General features: G+C 39.5%; 5 gene segments (V, D, J or C); 3 read left to right on the top strand and 2 right to left on the bottom strand.

The window, feature by feature from the left end:
* Positions 1 to 268: 268 nt before the first annotated feature.
* Positions 269 to 2,293, bottom strand: LOC108443586. The segment is given in 2 exon segments: positions 269 to 720; positions 1,793 to 2,293. Coding segments are annotated over 2 exon segments (381 nt in total).
* A 779-nt stretch (positions 2,294 to 3,072) lies between these two features.
* Positions 3,073 to 3,797, top strand: LOC108443588. The segment is given in 2 exon segments: positions 3,073 to 3,234; positions 3,362 to 3,797. Coding segments are annotated over 2 exon segments (351 nt in total).
* Positions 3,798 to 13,605: 9,808 nt separating this feature from the next.
* Positions 13,606 to 14,278, top strand: LOC119262925. The segment is given in 2 exon segments: positions 13,606 to 13,673; positions 13,895 to 14,278. Coding segments are annotated over 2 exon segments (339 nt in total).
* Positions 14,279 to 15,940: 1,662 nt separating this feature from the next.
* LOC108443568 lies at positions 15,941 to 18,120 on the bottom strand. The segment is given in 3 exon segments: positions 15,941 to 16,392; positions 17,451 to 17,553; positions 18,109 to 18,120. Coding segments are annotated over 3 exon segments (432 nt in total).
* A 780-nt stretch (positions 18,121 to 18,900) lies between these two features.
* On the top strand, positions 18,901 to 19,671 carry LOC108443581. The segment is given in 2 exon segments: positions 18,901 to 19,051; positions 19,176 to 19,671. Coding segments are annotated over 2 exon segments (237 nt in total).
* The last annotated feature ends 766 nt before the right edge of the window (positions 19,672 to 20,437 follow it).

Here is a 20,437-nt window from a genome sequence, read left to right as displayed (position 1 = left end):
TGTGCAAACACACACAGCTGCCTTAGTCTCACGAGGTTTGAGTCTCTTTATGGTGTGAAACTCAGATTTGCATAAACAGAACAGATTAGAACACTGTAGAGTTTGTGTTTCTGCAGCGCTACAGAATATTTCAAATCAGTTAATACAGCATCAGTAATGGTTCATCTAAAAACACTGATCTCATTCAAGAAGTGGTTTATAATTTCATTCCAACGCAAATAATGACCACCACTGTCTACATCATTAAAATAAAGAGCTCTCAATACAGTTTTGATTCAAAAAGCTTTATTTTGAAATCATATAGTAAAGCACATCATTCAGGCACTGAATAAGATTTTGAACTGATAACAACAAAATTTGAAATGGAGCTGAAAAACTGTTGAGCAGCTCATCAGCAGAAACACTAGCACTGCTGTGTGGTCAGGCTCTGGGTGACTGGGCTTTGACTGCCCTGTCTGGCCTCACAGCTCACTGCCTGTATGTTCTTCCACTGCTGCTCAGTGAGGCTCAGGGTGCTGCTCCAGCTGTAGAGGCCGTGTCCCTTCTCCAGCACGCCCCCACTCACACTCACACCTGACGTCTGGCTGATACCGTCCACCTTCCAGCTCAGCGTCCAGTCTGAGGGGAAGCCCTTGTTGGCCAAACACACCAGTGTAGCCTTCCCCTGCTGCAGCTCCACAGTGGAGGGGGGCAACACTGTGAGGGTGGGCCGAGCATCACCTGCAGAGGGAGAGAGAGAGCGAGAGAGAGAGAGATGATAGTCAGGAGTTTCTGTTGTCTGAAATAGTCATATTCAGTTCTATCAGTCATTCTGAGACTCTTTCACTTCCCTTTAACAGACTTTATGTTCATAAAGCAGAACTGAGAGCAGCAGATCATTCAAACACATTTCACCATTTATAGTAAACAATCAACATGTTTTTTTTTCTGTTTTATTTCTTATTTATCAATACGACTGTAGTAATTTAATAAGTAAACAAAATTAAAGACCTATTTTAATTTATTTAAGTTTACATATACAGAACAAGTTAAAATTCTGGAAAATTGTGGAAAATTAAATGTAATTTTTTTTGCTACTGACAAACTAATGAAAAAAAAAACATACAAAAGTTTAGACACCTCTGGTCGTATTACATGTTTTATTGATTTTCTAAGTGAAATCAAGTTCACATATTAAAACAATAAAACACATTATTTCAGAAAACAAACTTATAAACATTTTATTGCTCAATTACTGCATTTATTTATTTATGAAACAAAATAAAACGTTAAATTTGGTTTTTATACATTATTTTTTGCCAATATGTTCAATGTAGCAAATGAAATAAATATAGAAGCAAGTTAAGAGTTTCCAGAAGTTTACTATACTTAAGTTTCTTCCCTGTAGAGGACGTGTTTACTCATTTCACATTAGAAAATACACAAAACCATGTAATCTGGCCAGAGATATTCAAATATTCACATACAGCTGTACATTTTATGACTTAGTATTGAATTACAGAGTAAAAATACTAATATTAACTGAAAAATATCTACAAGTACAGCTTTTGTGTGTTATTTAATAACACAAAACAAAGAGGATTTTAACTGAAATTCATTATGCGTTTAATTAAACACTGATCAGCGGTTCTTTGAACTGTGTGTAAATGGTCTACAAATTAAATGCAGCATACCTTCACTCAAAAATGATTAAACAGCTAAATTCATTTATTTTAAGCCATTGACAAAATTTCCATATTACATTTTGTTCTTGTTCCAAACTGAACAGTATAATAAAATGAAAATGACTTACTTCCAACAGAGAGTCGAGTTCCTCCACCAAAAGTCCTCCACAGTGATACAACCTCATTCAGCATCTGTACAAAAACCTCCTGCACTAAAGCTGCACTGTTTAACTAGAACAACTCAAACCTGCTGCACACAATGATCTACTTTATGATTTATAGCAGCTTCATTAACCAGAAAACCCAAACACATCACAGATGATGTTTCCATTATATATTTATAGCTGTTTATATGATATTAAGTGTCTTCTTGAGGAAAAAGAAATGCTTCTTCTTCCATTTACCCAAAACTTCCTTCTTGCTAATTCTCACATTGGTTATAACAATAAATGACAGTGTGTTTTAATTCTGTACTTTCAGAAGAAGAAGACGACAAACAAAGACTAGACTGTTTATCAGCTGAAATTACCAGTCCTATATTTCAACCTACCACTCTGACTTTTCCTACTGTAAATTTGCCAATGTAATTTTAAATATTATTTCTTTAGTAACTTGAAATTTTAGTCACATTCTTCATTTAGTTCCATCACTGGGTTTGATGCTCCTCCAAAAATGCAGGAATTAATCCACTGACTCACCATCCAAAAACCTCTAGATTCTGACAAATGCAACAAACTGAACTCTGCTGTGAAGTTAAGGTTTTTATAAGGTAATTATATTTTAGTGATAAGTAATATAAATTGTCCTATTTTTACACACAGACACAATTCACTAGAGGTCATATTTAAAAACAGCCAAAGAAAATTTGGGCACAATGATTTTCATTCATCTTTTCACACATTGCATTGCTCTAATCCAGTTAAACAGTTCTAACAATGTGCTGAATCGTGCTGTTGGTCATTGTTCTTAAAGTACTGATGATATTCAAGATTGTGTTTATTTGTTCTTTATTTGTTAGTTGTTGATTTCTTTACTTGTAGGTTTAGTGTCAGTGGAACTGAGAGGCTCCAGAGATACTTGTTTTGCATCAGGCCCTGATCCTTCTCTGATCATATGAACTGATAAGTATTCAGTACATTTATCTGCTGTGGAAACTAACTACCAGAGCTAGTTTCATCATAGCAGCTCATCAGCAGGAAGCTGGAATTCAGTGACAGATGTTGCCATAATCGCTGTAACCTGTGTATAAAACACAGATAAGAAAAGAAAAGATGAAAATCCAAACAAAGAAATCAGCTTAAAACATTTAAAAAATCATTTTCAGAACAGATCTTGAGCAAATAAAAAAGTAAATACTATTCACATTTTCAAAAAAGGTTATAAACTTCACTGCAGGTGAAAGACAGGAAGTTCAGCTGATAGAAGAGGGTTTTGCATGATCACAGCTCCACACACTTTAAGAGAGCTGGTGTGATCAACACTGGAGACTTCAGTCCTTTCAGACTCACACACAGCACAATGATGACCACACTGATTCTACTGCTGACCACTCTGGCCTTCTTTCCTCAAGGTGAGAGCACATTTAGTTCTACACTCTTCTGAAGTGTTGAGTCTGATAAGAAAGTAATTTCAATAAAAACTGTTTTACCATCTTGAGAATATTTTTATTCTCTTCTCCATTTTGTCTCTTTCTTCAGTTTCTCATCAAGAGGTTCAGTCTCCTGAGTTTCTGTCTGGTGAAGCAGGAAAGACTGTCTCTATTAGCTGTACTGGAACTAGTGGAGTTGATGATGATATGAGTTGGTACCTGCAGAAACCTGGAGAAGCTCCTAACCTCCTGATTTATAAGGCAAATAGTCGCCAGTCTGGAGTTCCAGAACGATTCAGTGGTTCATATTCAGGGCTTAACTTTCAACTGACCATCAGTGGAGTCCAGCCTGAGGATGCAGGAGATTATTATTGTATGGGAGCTTATGGAGGTGGAAAGACACAGTGAAAAAGCATCGTACAAAAACCTCCCTCAGTCAGACTGTACAGAGACTGCACTGCTGCAGCTGCATCTACTGCAGGTGTTGAAGGGAGACGAAGACACACAGAGCAGAACTGCACACATGTACATCATACCCTTCACTTCCAATTACAGGCTACATAAAAGAAAATCCTTACAATGAACAGTCCCAGTCATCTTAATATAAAAGTGTATTATGTTAAATTAAATTATATTAACATGTAATTTAAATGATATTATATTACAATGTGGGGGCGGCACGGTGGCGTGGTGGGTAGCGCTGTCGCCGAGGAGCGAGGAGTGCCTGGGTTTGATTCCTCGGCCGGGCGGCCAGGGTCCTCTCTGTGTTGGGTTTGCATGTTCTCCCCGTGTCTGCGTGGGTTTCCTCCGGGTTCTCCGGTTTCCTCCCACAGTCCAAAGACATGCAGTCAGGCCGATTGGACATGCTAAATTACCCCAAGGTGTGAGTGACTGTCTGTGTCTGTCTGTCTGCCCTGCGATGGACTGGCGACCTGTCCAGGGTGTATCCTGCCTTCCGCCTGAAGACTGCTGGGATAGGCTCCAGCATCCCCCCACGACCCTGACGGAGAAGCGGCTTTGAAAATGGATGGATGGATGGATGGATGGATGGATGGATATTACAATGTAAATCATTCTGTGTTTACCTTTGGATAATTAGTCCTTTTTTAAGTTCCATATTAGCATTATGAAGAAAATATATTTAATATATTAAACTATTGGTGTTTAAGCAATACCTGTTTAAATATGAGATACTAAAATAATATTATTATGAGTATTATTAATAATAATATTAGTGAACATAATTAGGTTAATTAAAGTTATTATCATTATTACTGTAATTTTTATTGTTGTTGTTGTTTTGTTTTGTTAGCATTATAAGGAGTATTTGTCATTCTACTTGTGAAGCACAAACAAACTGAGTGTCTTGAAGGCAAGCGATTCAAAAACAAAACAAAAATTCTCACATTATAATCAGTGAAGCTGTCAATCCCAGCTGTGAGCGGCAATGCACAATGTGATGTGACAGTTTCTATTTTTCAGATTCTATTTTTGATGACTAGCATATCTTTGCCACCTCAATATGGACGAGGAGAAACTCTTCCATGAAGCAGAGAAAAGGAGGGATCTCTACAACCCTTCTGGTAAAAACTGTAGCATCAGTGCAGAAGAAGAACTGGACAGAGTTGCTCATACTGGCAAAGGCTCTTTTACTGAATGACAGGGTCCTCCACGAACACAGAGACATGAAGAGACGAAACAAGGGGAGGGGGTAAGATTTATATTCACAGCATTTAGCAGACGCTCTTATCCATACCAATACTTACTTCAGTGCTCATTTAAGTGCTGTGTAAAGAGCAGTGTCTTCAGTCTGCGTTTGAACACAGCGAGAGGCTCTGCTGTACAGACAGTCAGTGGGAGTTCTTTCTACATCCTAGGTGCCAGTACGGAGAACAGTACAGGTAACATGGGAGGACAAGACATACAAGGAGGGCAGCCAAACTCACACACAAAAAACACACCCTTCCTGGTCACAATTACACCAATAACTATGGATAAGCAACACAATCACAACAACCAAAATAAAATGTCCTTTTAAACCAGTAATGTAGTGTATCCTGAGAGCCACATTGTATGGCCAGCCAGCCCCCCTAAGCTCCCCACAACAGGGCAGCCAGTGGTGGATGCCACACAGTCGTCCCACTCCCACCCTCCACCTGCTCCAAGAACAAAGTCTCTGGGGCATGTGATATCCTAAACCTGCTTGCTATAAAATCACAGTCTTAGACTCAACATGTCAAATTACTCTTCACTCAGAGAACTATTTTATTCTGACTGAGGTCAGACATGGATGTATAATATTACGATTGAGCTACTGTGTTAGTAAGATTGTTAACGGATTATAATACTAAATACAACTGAAACTCCTCCCCATACAATATGTTACTGGGCAAATGATCCGTGTCTGGCAGTAGGATAATCAAGGAGGATGCTCATGGTTGGTGATAAAACAAAATGCTTAGTAACGATAATGACGGGCACTAATCTGTAAAACAAACTGCAGCCTAAGAGACTGAAGGCATAAACACATAGCAATTGGTTGCCTCGTAACACGCAAATTTGCATATTCTGTCCCACAAAGGATTAAATTTCAGTCCAACTAATTGGAGACACATCTGACTACTGAGTGTAAATGCATTTTTATTATAAACTACATTGCCAAAACAAAGATCACTAGAAAATTTTGCTCTAGGCCTACCAGCCTATCTCCCATGTAGCTGATCTTTGTCTGCTGTAGGTTGAAGCCAAAATTTAGCAAAATTTTGTCTTGATATCTCTGTCTGTAGCTTCTGATGTAAAGGGGTTCTACTTGCCAGCACTTTGAAATAACCAAGGATATAAGGAGAAATAAACATTAAACAGTATCCAGAAAGACATAACCAGAGACATTATAAAGGAGGAGGAGACAGTTCACTGGTTGAAGTATGAATAGAATAGCTCCTTATGCTCAATCTCAGGGCTGTATTAAGGAAAAGTCCATCCTTAAAGAAAAAGCAATAATCAACTTGTATGCTAATCCATAAGAAAGTTGTGGAAATAATGTACATAGAAATTTATGTATGCTATTTTTGTCAGATTTTACCAGTGATGCCAAATATGTTTTATTTCTTCTTCTTCTTTCGGCTGCTCCCTTTAGGGGTCGCCACAGCAGATCATCTGCCACCATCTTGCCCTATCCATTGCCTCCTCTACTTTCACACCAACCATCTCCATGTCCACCTTCACTACATAAATAAACCTTCTCTGAGGTCTACCTCTTCTCCTTTTACCTGGCAGCTCCATCTCCAACATTCTTTGCCCAATATATCCACTATTTGGGGGCAGTCGTGGGCTGGAGGTTAGGGAACTGGCCCTGTGACCGGAAGGTTGCCGGTTCAATCCCCAGCATCGACAGTCCATGACTGAGGTGTCCTTGAGCAAGACACCTAACCCCCAATTGCTCCCCGGGCGCCGTGGATAGGGCTGCCCACCGCTCCGGGCAAGTGTGCTCACTGTCCCCTAGTGTGTGTGTGGTGTTTCACTTGCATGGATGGGTTAAATGCGGAGATGGAATTTCCCCGGTTGTGGGATCAAAACAGTATCACTTAAACTTAAACTTATTCCTCCTCAACACATGTCCAAACCATCTCAACCTGGCCTCTCTGGCTTTATCTCCAAACTGCTCCACCTTCACTGTCCCTCTGATCTGCTCATTTCTAATCCTGTCCATCCTTGTCACTCCCAACAAAAATCTCAGCATCTTCATCTCCGCCACCTCCAGCTCAGCCTCCTGTCTTTTAGACAGAGCCACAGTCTCCAAACCATACATCATAGCAGGACGCACTACTGTCTTGTAAACCTTCCCTTTCACTCTTGCTGCTATCCTTCTGTCACACATCAGCCCTGACACCTGTCTCCACCCACTCCATCCTGCCTGCACCCTCTTCCTCACCTCTTTTTTGCACTGTCCATTGCTCTGAATGGTTGACCCAAGATATTTGAAGTCATCCACCTTTACGACCTCTACTCCTTGCATCTTCACCTTTCCACCTGCCTCCTTCTCATTCACACACATGTATTCCGTTTTATCTCTACTGACCTTCATTCCTCTCCTCTCCAGTGCAAACCTCCACCTCTCCAGATTCTCTTCCACCTGCTCTCTACTCTCACCACAGATCACAATGTCATCTGCAAACATCATGGTCCATGGAGCCTCCTGCCTGACCTCATCTGTCAACCTGTCCATCAGCATTGCAAACAAGAAGGGGCTCAAATCTGATCCCTGATGTAACCCTACCTTCACCTTGAAACCATTTGTCACTCCAACTGCACACCTCATCACTGTCTCACTATCCTCATACATGTCCTGCACCACCCTAACATACTTTTCAGCTACACCTGACTTCCTCATACAGTACCACAATTCCTGTCTTGGCACCCTATCATATGCCTTCTCTAGATCCACAAAGACACAATTTAGTTCCTTCTGACCTTCTCTGTACTTCTCTACCAACACTCTCAACGCAAAAATTGCATCTGTGGTACTCTTTCTGGGCATGAAACCAAACTGCTGCTCACTGATCTGAACCTCTCGCCTTAGCCTTGCTTCAACAACTCTTTCCCATACCTTCATGGTGTGGCTCATCAACTTTATACCTCTGTAGTTACTGCAGCTCTGCACATCACCCTTGTTCTTAAAAATGGGGACCAATACATTGCTTCTCCACTCATCAGGCATCCTCTCACTCTGCAGGATTTTGTTAAACAACCTGGTTAAAAAATCCACTGCCTTCTCTCCTAAACATCTCCATACCTCCACAGGTATGTCATCTGGACCAACTGCCTTTCCGTTCTTCATCCTTTTTAAAGCTGCCCTCACTTCCACCTTACTAATTCTCTGCACTTCCTGATCCACTCTCCCCCCGTTGTCCTCCTCTCTCTCTTGTTTTCCTCATTCATTAGTTCTTCAAAGTACTCCTTCCATCTACTCATCACTCTCTGTTCACTCACTAGTACATTTCCCTCTCTATCCTTTATCAGCCCAACCTGCTGTACATCCTTTCCAGCTCTATCTCTCTGTTTAGCCAAACAATACAGGTCCTTTACTCCTTCTTTACTGTCCAGCCTCTCGTACAGCTCATCATAGGCCTGAGCCTTTGCCTTTGCCACCATTCTTTTCGCTATGCGACTAGCCTCACAGTACTCCTGCCTACTTCCTTCATCTCTCCTCCTTCAGCTTCCACCATCTAATCTTTGGCTCTGTCTTCACTCTCTTCCTCTTCTTTGTTTCTAATCTCATTCTACAGACAACCACCCTATTTTGCCTTGCTACACTTTCCCCTGGCACCACTTTACATCTCCAATCTCCTTTAGGTGGCATCTCCTGCTAAGGATGTAATCCACCTGTGTGCACCTCCCTCCACTCTTGTATGCCACCCTGTGTTCTTCCCTCTTCTGAAAATATGTGTTCACCACAGCCATTTCCATTCTCTTTGCAAAATCTACAACCATCTGACCTTCCGCATTTCTGTCTTTCACACCATACATACCCAGCACCTCTTCATCCCCTCTGTTCCCTTCAACAACATGTCCATTGAAGTCTGCACCAATCACCAATCTCTCCTCTGTAGGGACACCATCTACCACTTCATCCATTTAACTCCAAAATTCCTCTTTCTCCTCTAACTGACAACCAACCTGTGGTGCATATGAACTGACCACATTCAAAATCACACCATCAACCTCCAACTTCAGGCTCATGATCCTGTCTGACACTCTCTTTACATCCAGAACACTTTTCACAAGCTGTTCCTTTAGGATTATCCCTACTCCATTTCTCTTCCTCTCTACACCATGATAGAACAGTTTGAATCCACCTCCAATGTTCCTGGCCTTGCTTCCTTTCCATCTGGTCTCCTGGACACACAGAATATCTACCTTCCTTCTCACCATCATGTCTGCAAGCTCTCTGCCTTTACCAGTCATTGTCCCTATATTCAGTGTCCCTACTCTAACCTCCACACTCCTGCCTTTCCTTCTCTCTTGCTGCCTTCTAACCTGCCTTCCTCCTCTCCTCTTTGATGGTCTTCGACCTACAGTAGTCCAATTTCCACCGGCACCCTGCTGGTCAACAGCACCGGAGGCAGTCGTTGTTAACCTGGGCCTCGACCGATCCGGTATGGCAATCATATTTGTGATCCGCATGATAGTTTTGGCACAAGTTTTACGCCGGATGCCCTTCCTGACGCAACCCTCACCATTTATCCGGGCTTGGGACCGGCACCAGAAGTACACAAAGTACACCCCTAATGGCTGGTTTCATGAGCTAGCCAAAATGAAAAGTCTTATTCGACCTAAAAAAATACTCAAAGCTATTCATCTGGCCTGTGTTAATTTTCTCACAATAAATACAAATAAACATAAATACACAAACATAATAAATAGTAAATAGTGAATTTGTGTGTTTCAGCGTGTTAGCTTCAAGGGACATTCTGGTCTAAAACTAGTATTCAACATATTTGTTATTCTATGGCAACTTTAATGTAACAACAACCCTGAGCCAGCCAAAATGTTTTTTGGTGCAATGCCATAAAAGAATCACGCTTGGATGGTTCTTTAAAGAATCATTTGCATAAATGATTGGTGCACAACTTCCACATAATGTTAAGGTTCTAGTAAAATCTTGTAATTGTTGTAGAACCTTTCCATGTTCATGTGGTAGTTGTTTAAATTTTAAAAAGTACTTCACACTCACATATCTCATCTACTGAAAGTATTTTTAGTGAACTAATGGTGGTTATTGTATGGCATTGCTCCATATTTTATACCATTATTATACCATTAATACATTCCACTGCAGTTGTTGATTCATGACTGTGAACTTTGAGGCTTCAGGCCTGGATTGGAAACAAAGGCAGGAATCCTTGGAGCAAAGCAAACTGCTATCATCATCATCATCATCATCATCATCATCATCACCACCCATCTCATCAATGTACTGTTGTTGCTGCGTCTTCCTGGATGACTGGCAGGATGACAGCGAAGACATGGCTCTAGCGGAGGTTGAACATCCACACGCCACATCACACATGCTAGAACCTGTGGAGATCAACCTTCCTGAACCCACATATTTCAAGATCCCCCCTGCATCAGCTCAGGATCTTGGCCAAGAGTAGGTCCCCTCCCTGTCTGCCCAGTGCGGTCTCTTCCCCTCCCTCTTGCTCTGTCTAGGTTTCGCCCTCTCTCCCTTTCGTTCTGCTGGCTGGGTCCATGCTGCCACTGTCCTGCCTCAAGGATGAGGATGAGGACTTTCCCTGACCCTCATGGCTGCTACCAGCCAAAGCCAGAGAGCCTGCAGAGAGCTGCCACCCACATGCACAGTTCTGCCTGTTGTCCTGGAGGACATTGCCACCAGACGTCCCAGAGGGCATGCTAGAGCAGCTGTCAGCCACCCGACCTCTCCTCATCTTTAACCCTGATGGCTGTGTGGCAGTGGAGAGACAGATAGTGTGTTCCATTCTGAAGGCAGCTATCTAACTAGTCACTGCCTTCATTTTAACTGAGAAGGAACCTTAGCAGGCATCGCATTCTGGACAGAACTATCATACGTCATAACTTTCACTGTGCTGTTCACGTTTTAATTACGAGTTTACTCGTAGTTGCTAGTTAGCTTCCACTTACCTCTGATGAAAGGTGGTTCATCTCAGTGTTGAAGGACGGTGTTGTGCCTTCTTAATCTGGAAACCCAAGAGGAGGATATGCCAGATGGGACTGTGTGATAGAAGGAGCGCCAGCTAGTGGGGAAACTGAGTAAAAAAAAACTCATTCAGTTTAGTTTATCTAACCGAGATGCAGATCTAGAAACAGTAGCTTGGAGAATTTTTGACTCAACTAAAAAGTTTGAATTGTGTGAACTCCGGTCTCCTCAAGTTGACTCAACGAAAAAGCCATGAAATCAGTTACTAAATCTTTTTAAGTTGAGCTGACCTCTTATTTTTTGCATTGTAGAGACAAACTGTCTAACTTAACACTTAAACTTAATAATATCTCAGTTGCATCAAGCTCATCTGTAGAAAATCTTTGTGTCATGATAGAACTTGATCTGTCCTTTGATGCACATATAACTAATTTTACTAGATTAGCCTTCCTGCATCTCCGCAATATCACTAAATTAAGAAATGCATTCTCTCTACAGGATGCAGAAAAGTTAGTTCATGCTTTTATTACTTCAAGGCCAGATTACCATAATGCCCTGCTGTCTGGATGTCCCAGCAAAAGCCTCAACAAGCTTCAGTTATTACAGAACGCTGCAGCCAGAGTCTCACAAGAACCAGAAAGTTTGACCATATTAGCCAAGTTTTATCAGCCCTGCACTGGTTACCAGTTAAATCTCGCATTGACTATAAAATTCTCTTACTGACCTATAAAGCTCTAAATGGACTCGCCCCTCAGTACCTGAGTGAACTTCTCTCCTACTATGAACTATCACACCTACTTAGATCACAAGGTGCTGGCTTACTACTGGTAGCTAAAATTAATAAAGTTACATCAGGGGGGACAGCCTTGTTATACAAAGACTCTCAGCTCTGGAATAATCTTCCTGTTAATGTGCGGGACTCAGACACAGCCTCAGTTTTTAGGTCTAGGCTAAAAACTTACTTATATAGTCAAGCCTTTGGTAATTAGTCTTCCCTGTGAGATCTAGATCTGCCAGAGTCTCTGCTGCTCTGTTATACTGTAATCTGTGATCAGCCACTCTTTACAGAACTGACTCTGTGCTTCTCTTTACTTTCTTTGCTGAGTTGAATAGCCCATCCTGTGCGTCTGATGTGGTTGCCTCTTGTGGCTTGATCGGGTGCCACTGCTCGCCAGTCTTCTGAACTGTCTTGACCACCATTGAGCTTCTTGCTGTATAATGCTGTGCAATCCTCACCCTCAGATGCTGCTGCTGCTGTTGCATATTCATAAACTAATCATGTCGACCAGAGGAGGATGGGTTCCCCTTCTGAGTCTTGATTCCTCTGAAGGTTTTTTTTTCTTTTCTTTCTGTAATACTGATTGTTCTGTAAAGCTGCTTTGTGATAACACCTAAAAAGCACTATATAAATAAACTTTGCTTGCTTGCCTGCAATAACAAGCATTTCTTCATGAACTCAAAGCAAGTACAATCCCAATTCCAATGAAGTTGGGATGTTGTGTAAAACATGAATAAAAACAATTTGCAAAACCTTTTCAACATAATTGAATACACTACAAAGATATATATATATCCGAAAAATGGAGATACAAAATTTTGTTCCAGCAGCAGCGATATATTGCATTGTATCAGATGAGCACCAGATAAGATGTGGTGAGCAGCCAATACTATCATGTGAGACCCAGATGCTATCAGGTGAGCACCAGATACTATGTGTTCAGCAGCCAATACTATCAGATGAGCACGAGATAATACAGCAGATGCTATCACGTGAGTGCCAGATACTCTCAGGTGAACATGACTATGTTACTATGAGGTACTGTCACATATCACACACACAGTATCTTGTGCACACCTCATAGTACTGGATGCTTATCACATAGTAGCTAAAAGTATTTGGTATTTACCTGACAGTATTTGGTACGTGCCTAATGGCATCTAGTGTTCTCCACATTGTATCTGGTCTGCACCTGATTATGCTGGGTGTTCACCACCTAGATAAAATTTTTACCTAACAAAATAAATACCATCTCCCTTCAGGGGCTCAGTAAACAAAATAACTGATAATAAGGGTGGAATTATTAGATACATTTCAATTAAGTTTTTATTCTAACCATAGTACTGAAACAGAATGGGTCTGTATTAATGACTTCAGGACTAGTGCTGATGCACAAAATCCTTGTAGTTTGGTCTTGGATCACTGCATGTATAATTAGCTGTCCTGAGTAGGCCTATCATACACAGTTTTAGAATGGTTTGGCCTATCAAGCACAGTTTTATAATTGTTTAAATCAAGTTTTAAGAAAAGACAGTTCCTGGTTTCATTCAAAGAAATGTTTTGGAGTCCCACAAGGTTCAATTTTAGGGCTTTTTTTTTACACACTAACACAAACTTCATCCACATCAATTGAAAATGCAGGAAATGTGACAGAGTAATAATATGATATAATGCAGACTCACAGCCACATCACTCATAGAGTAAAAGACTTTTAAACACCTTATGAACAAGTTCAGTAAGCATTAACTCCATTAGTGCATTAGCTCTGCCTGTTCTGCAGTGAGCAAGATGATTTTCATGCTGAAGATGCTTTGCATTAGCAGCTCATGCTTCAGTGCTCTGGGAGAGTTTATAGCTCTGTCAGTTTAACAGTTCATGACTGAGAACTGATCTACATGATCACACATCAAAAAGCCATCATGACTTTAATCACCATCTTCATCTGGATGATCATCACCTGCACATCAGGTAAGAAAACATTTCAATTACTTTTCAATTTAGGCACAAATCATTAAACTCAGCTGAATCTCTTGGTGGACATTTCAAAACATCTTTAAAAGATCTATTTGGTTATAAAACACAGAGTAATGTACAATTAACAGATAAATTTGATGTTTTATTTGTTTTCACTATATTACAGAGTAGCGTCTTTAATAATCTATATTTGTGTGCTTTGTTTTTCTCTTCAGACTCTTTAGGGCAGGTTGTGTTGACTCAGTCTGGAGATCAAACAGTGCAGCCCGATCAAACTGTCACTATTACCTGTAAACATAAACCAGAGGTTAACTGTGTGAATAATCAAGAAGAAAAAAAGAGTTGTATGTCCTGGTATCATCAGATTCCTGGAGAAGCTCCTAAACTCCTGACATATTTTACTGATAAGAGAGCTTCTGGAGTTTCCTCTCGATTCAGTGGCAGTGAGAGTGGAAACCACATTGACTTCTCTCTGACCATCAGTAAAGTCCAGCCTGAAGATTGAGGAGGTTATTACTGTCAAAGTGGACATCCCACTGGAAACAGTAACTGGGTGTTCACACAGTGAAAAATCATTGTACAAACATCTATCTATCTATCTATCTATCTATCTATCTATCTATCTATCTATCTATCTATCTATCTATCTATCTATCTATCTATCTATCCATCCATCCAACCGTCCGTCCGTCCGTCCGTCCGTCCGTCCGTCCGTCCGTCCATCTATCTATCTATCTATCTATCTATCTATCTATCTATCTATCTATCTATCTATCTATCTATCTATCTATCTATCTATCTATCTATCTATCTATCTATTTATTTTTTCCCCCCACTCCCTAAAAATACTTGATACGGATTTGGGAAAAGGATTTTGTAGTCTAGTGAGTAGTTTAACTTCATTTCAACTTTGTCTTCTCATTTATCTTTAATATATATAAATTAAGCACATAAGTGAATCCATATTGTCTTAAGTGGTATCTTCAGTTGTACCCGGAAAGCTGCAGAAATTAGACTGACGACTTAATACGCTGCTGGTTTGTGTTGAGAAACAGTGGACAGTGGTACTAGCAGGACTACAGTGGGAGATAATGGGGGAGCCAACAACAGAGGAGGCAATGAAAACCAGAATGACCTGCCAGCTGAAATTAGTTAAGCCATGCCTTACAAAAAGCAGCCTAGCTAGACAGGCTAACAACTGCTTAGAATCCTCATTTATATGAGTGATTATAAAGAGATGCGATTTCAATAACTTGATTAAATAATGCATTTTTGCTAAATGTTATTTAACTGTGGAGCTCTCTGTGGATTTTTAAAAAAATGCTTTAACTAAAATTAGCTAGCAATCTGTTAAACTAATTACATGGCTAGCCTGTTTGGGCTTAAAGGAATTGCTGCCCATTTTAATGACTTAAAATCAACATCACAATATTTTACTTGTGCAGAAAGAAATCAACTGGTGTTTCCCAGCAGTTCAGGGGGCAGTGAGAGGAGCAGGCAGAACACATTGAATACATCATTTGGCAGTGATTGTAAGGAACGTTGCTCCAGAAACAACATTAGGATGTTAATCCAGGAACATGTCCTACTTGAAGAAATCACATTGCCATGTCCACAACACTGCTGAAACAAAAAATATGGATAATTATGACTTGCAACCAATTTAAAATGTTGGGTAAAATGAAAAAGTACTGCTAGACCTTTAAAATAAACTGCAGTGTGCACATGCCTTTTATGCTGGTGTTAATAAATAACACTTCTCATAGCAGAAATCGTGGCCTTACCCATGTCTCCTTCGGCAAAGTACTACAATATGTATCAATATGAACTATATGCAAACTGGTATGTATCTATCCCAACACCGGAGAGATGACAACAAATCAGTCTTTCAGAATCTTTTATTGACAAAATCTATGCTTCCCTGTCTTCTGTGGCCTGTAGGTGGAGCTATTTAGCAGAGGGAGGAAGTACGAAAGCATTAGCTGCTTTTGAGAGGTGCAAACACACACAGCTGCCTTAGTCTCAGGAGGTTTGAGTCTGTTTATGGTGTGAAACTCAGATTTGCATGAGCAGAACAGATCAGAACACTGTAGAGTTTGTGTAACTGCAGCGCTACAGAATATTTCAAATCAGTTAATACAGCATCAGCAATGGTTCATCTAAAAACACTGATCTCATTCAAGAAGTGGTTTATAATTTCATTCCAACGCAAATAATGACCACCACTGTCTACATCATTAAAATAAAGAGCTCTCAATACATTTTGATTCAAAAAGCTTTATTTTGAAATCATATAGTAAAGCACATCATTCAGGCACTGAATAAGATTTTGAACTGATAACAACAAAATTTGAAATGGAGCTGAAAAACTGTTGAGCAGCTCATCAGCAGAAACACTAGCACTGCTGTGTGGTCAGGCTCTGTGTGACTGGGCTTTGACTGCCCTGTCTGGCCTCACAGCTCACTGCCTGTATGTTCTTCCACTGCTGCTCAGTGAGGCTCAGGGTGCTGCTCCAGCTGTAGAGGCCATTTCCCTTCTCCAGCACGCCCCCACTCACACTCACACCTGACGTCTGGCTGATACCGTCCACCTTCCAGCTCAGCGTCCAGTCTGAGGGGAAGCCCTTGTTGGCCAAACACACCAGTGTAGACTTCCCCTGCTGCAGTTCCACACTGGAGGGGGGCAAGACTGTGAGGGTGGGCCGAGCATCACCTGCAGAGGGAGAGAGAGAGAGAGAGAGAGAGAGAGAGAGAGAGAGAGATGATAGTCAGGAGTTTCTGTTGTCTGAAATAGTCATATTCAGTTCTATCAGTCATTCTGAGACTCTTTCACTTCCCTTTAACAGACTTTATGTTCATAAAGCAGAACTGAGTGCAGCAGATCATTCAAACACATTTCACCATTTATAGTAAACAATAAACATGTTTTTTTTCTTTTATCTCTTATTTATCAATATGACTGTGGTAATTTAATATGTAAACAAAGTTAAAGACCTATTTTAATTATTTAAGTTTTTATATACAGAACAAGTTAAAATTCTGGAAAATTGTGGAAAATTAAATGTAATTTTTTTGCTACTGACAAACTAATGAAAAAAATATATATACAAAAGTTTAGACACCTCTGGTCGTATTACATGTTTTATTGATTTTCTAAGTGAAATGAAGTTCACATATTAAAACAATAAAACACATTATTTCAGAAAACAAACATATAAACATTTTATTGCTCAATTACTGCATTTATTTATTTATGAAACAAAAATAAAACATTTTTGCCAATATGTTCAATGTAGCAAATGAAATAAATATAGAAGCAAGTTAAGAGTTTCCAGAAGATTACTATACTTAAGTTTGTTCCCTGTAGAGGACGTGTTTACTCATTTCACATTAGAAAAATACACAAAACCATGTAATCTGGCCCGAGATATTCAAATGTTCATATACAGCTGTACATTTTATGACTTAGTATTGAATTACAGAGTAAAAATACTAATATTAACTGAAAAATATCTACAAGTACAGCTTTTGTGTGTTATTTAATAACACAAAACAAAGAGGATTTTAACTGAAATTCATTATGCTTTTAGTAAAACACTGATCAGCGGTTCTTTGAAATGTGTAAATGGTCTACAAATTAAATGCAGCATACCTTCACTCAAAAATGATTAAACAGCTAAATTCATTTATTTTAAGCCACTGACAAAATTTCCATGTTACATGTTGTTCTTGTTCCAAACTGAACAGTATAATAAAATGAAAATGACTTACTTCCAACAGAGAGTCGAGTTCCTCCACCAAACGTGTACCACAGTGATACAACCTCATTCAGCGTCTGTACAAAAACCTCCTGCACTAAAGCTGCACTGTTTAACTAGAACAACTCAAACCTGCTGCACACAATGATCTACTTTATGATTTATAGCAGCTTCATTAACCAGAAAACCCAAACACATCACAGATGATGTTTCCATTATATATTTATAGCTGTTTATATGATATTAAGTGTCTTCTTGAGGAAAAAGAAATGCTTCTTCTTCCATTTACCCAAAACTTCCTTCTTGCTAATTCTCACATTGGTTATAACAATAAATGACAGTGTGTTTTAATTCTGTACTTTCAGAAGAAGAAGACGACAAACAAAGACTAGACTGTTTATCAGCTGAAATTACCAGTCCTATATTTCAACCTACCACTCTGACTTTTCCTACTGTAAATTTGCCAATGTAATTTTAAATATTATTTCTTTAGTAACTTGAAATTTTAGTCACATTCTTCATTTAGTTCTATCACTGTTGGTTTGATGCTCCTCCAAAAATGCAGGGATGAATCCACTGACTCACCATCCAAAAACCTCTAGATTCTGACAAATGCAACAAACTGAACTCTGCTGTGAAGTTAAGGTTTATAGCAGTGTGTCGCCTCCTACTGGTTGAATCATTGAGGTCTTGGTAAGGGAGAGATGAGACAGAGACAGAGAAAGAAGCAAAGAGTAAGAGACATTGTATACAGGGTGAGATTAAGGACCAGGCCAGTGACCAGGCCAAGAGTGGCTTATTGCTGCCAGAGAGGGGGGAGCACAGACCACAAGGCTCAAAGCAGCTCAAAGACTGGGGACAGTCCACTGCAGAAGTGAAAATCCATGAATGAATAGCTCTGGAAAAGTCCCTGATGCCTAAGGATGGATAATACGGCAAAATCATATCTTGATGATATCCTATCAATTATATTTTAGTGATAAGTAATATAAATTGTCCTATTTTTACACGCAGACACAATTCACTAGAGGTCATATTTAAAAACAGCCAAAGAAAATTTGGGCACAATGATTTTCATTCATCTTTTCAAACATTGCATTGCTCTAATCCAGTTAAACAGTTCTGTTTTGCATCAGGCCCTGATCCTTCTCTGATCATATGAACTGATAAGTATTCAGTACATTTATCTGCTGTGGAAACTAACTACCAGAGCTAGTTTCATCATAGCAGCTCATCAGCAGGAAGCTGGAATTCAGTGACAGATGTTGCCATAATCGCTGTAACCTGTGTATAAAACACAGATAAGAAAAGAAAAGATGAAAATCCAAACAAAGAAATCAGCTTAAAACATTTAAAAAATCATTTTCAAAACAAAAATAAAAAAGTAAATACTGTTCACATTTTCAAAAAAGGAAAAAAGGTTATAAACTTCACTGCAGGTGAAAGACAGGAAGTGCAGCTGATAGAAGAGGGTTTTGCATGATCACAGCTCCACACACTTTAAGAGAGCTGGTGTGATCAACACTGGAGACTTCAGTCCTTTCAGACTCACTCACAGCACAATGATGACCACACTGATTCTACTGCTGACCACTCTGGCCTTCTTTCCTCAAGGTGAGAGCACTTTTAGTTCTACACTCTTCTGAAGTGTTGAGTCTGATAAGAAAGTAATTTCAATAAAAATTTTACCATCTTTAGAATATTTTTATTCTCTTCTCCTTTTTGTCTCTTTCTTCAGTTTCTCATCAAGAGGTTCAGTCTCATGAGTTTCTGTCTGGTGAAGCAGGAAAGACTGTCTCTATTAGCTGTACTGGAACTAGTGGAGTTGATGATTATATGAGTTGGTACCTGCTGAGACCTGGTGAAGCTCCTAAACTCCTGATTTATAAAGCAAACAGACGCCAGTCTGGAGTTCCAGAATGATTCAATGGTTCATATTCAGGGCTTAACTTCCAGCTGACCATCAGTGGAGTCCAGCCTGAGGATGCAGGAGATTATTATTGAATGGGAGCTTATAGTGGTGGAAAGACACAGTGAAAAAGCATCGTACAAAAACCTCCCTCAGTCAGACTGTACAGAGACTGCACTGCTGCAGCTGCATCTACTGCAGGTGTTGAAGGGAGACGAAGACACACAGAGCAGAACTGCACACATGTACATCATAACTTTCACTTCCAATTACAGGCTACATAAAAGAAAATCCTTACAATGAACACACCCCAGTCATCTTAATATAAAAGTGTATTATGTTAAATTAAATTATATTAACATGTAATTTAAATTATATCATATTACAATGTAAATCATTCTGTGTTTGCCTTTGGATAATTAGTCCTTTTTTAAGTTCCATATTAGCATTATGAAGAAAATATATTTAATATATTAAACTATTGGTGTTTAAGCAATACCTGTTTAAATATGAGATACTAAAATAATATTATTATGAGTATTATTAATAATAATATTAGTGAACATAATTAGGTTAATTAATGTTATCATTATTACTGTCATTTTTATTGTTGTTGTTGTTTTGTTCTGTTAGCATTATACAGAGAATTTGTCATTCTACTTATGAAGCACAAACAAACTTTCTGAGTGTCTTGAAGGCAAGCGATTCAAAAACAAAACAAAAATTCTCACATTATAATCAGTGAAGCTGTCAATCCCAGCTGTGAGCGGCAATGCACAATGTGATGTGACAGTTTCTATTTTTCAGATTCTATTTTTGATGACTAGCATATCTTTGCCACCTCAATATGGACGAGGAGAAACTCTTCCATGAAGCAGAGAAAAGGAGGGATCTCTACAACCCTTCTGGTAAAAACTGTAGCATCAGTGCAGAAGAAGATCTGGACAGAGTTGCTCATACTGGCAAAGGCTCTTTTACTGAATGACAGGGTCCTCCACGAACACAGAGACATGAAGAAACGAAACAAGGGGAGGGGGTAAGATTTACATTCACAGCATTTAGCAGACGCTCTTATCCATATCAATACTTAC

The sequence above is a fragment of the Pygocentrus nattereri genome, chromosome 1 (genome assembly GCF_015220715.1).
Source record: "Pygocentrus nattereri isolate fPygNat1 chromosome 1, fPygNat1.pri, whole genome shotgun sequence".
In the NCBI taxonomy this organism is placed as follows: domain Eukaryota; kingdom Metazoa; phylum Chordata; class Actinopteri; order Characiformes; family Serrasalmidae; genus Pygocentrus; species Pygocentrus nattereri.
This window is presented reverse-complemented; position numbering and strand designations above follow the sequence as displayed.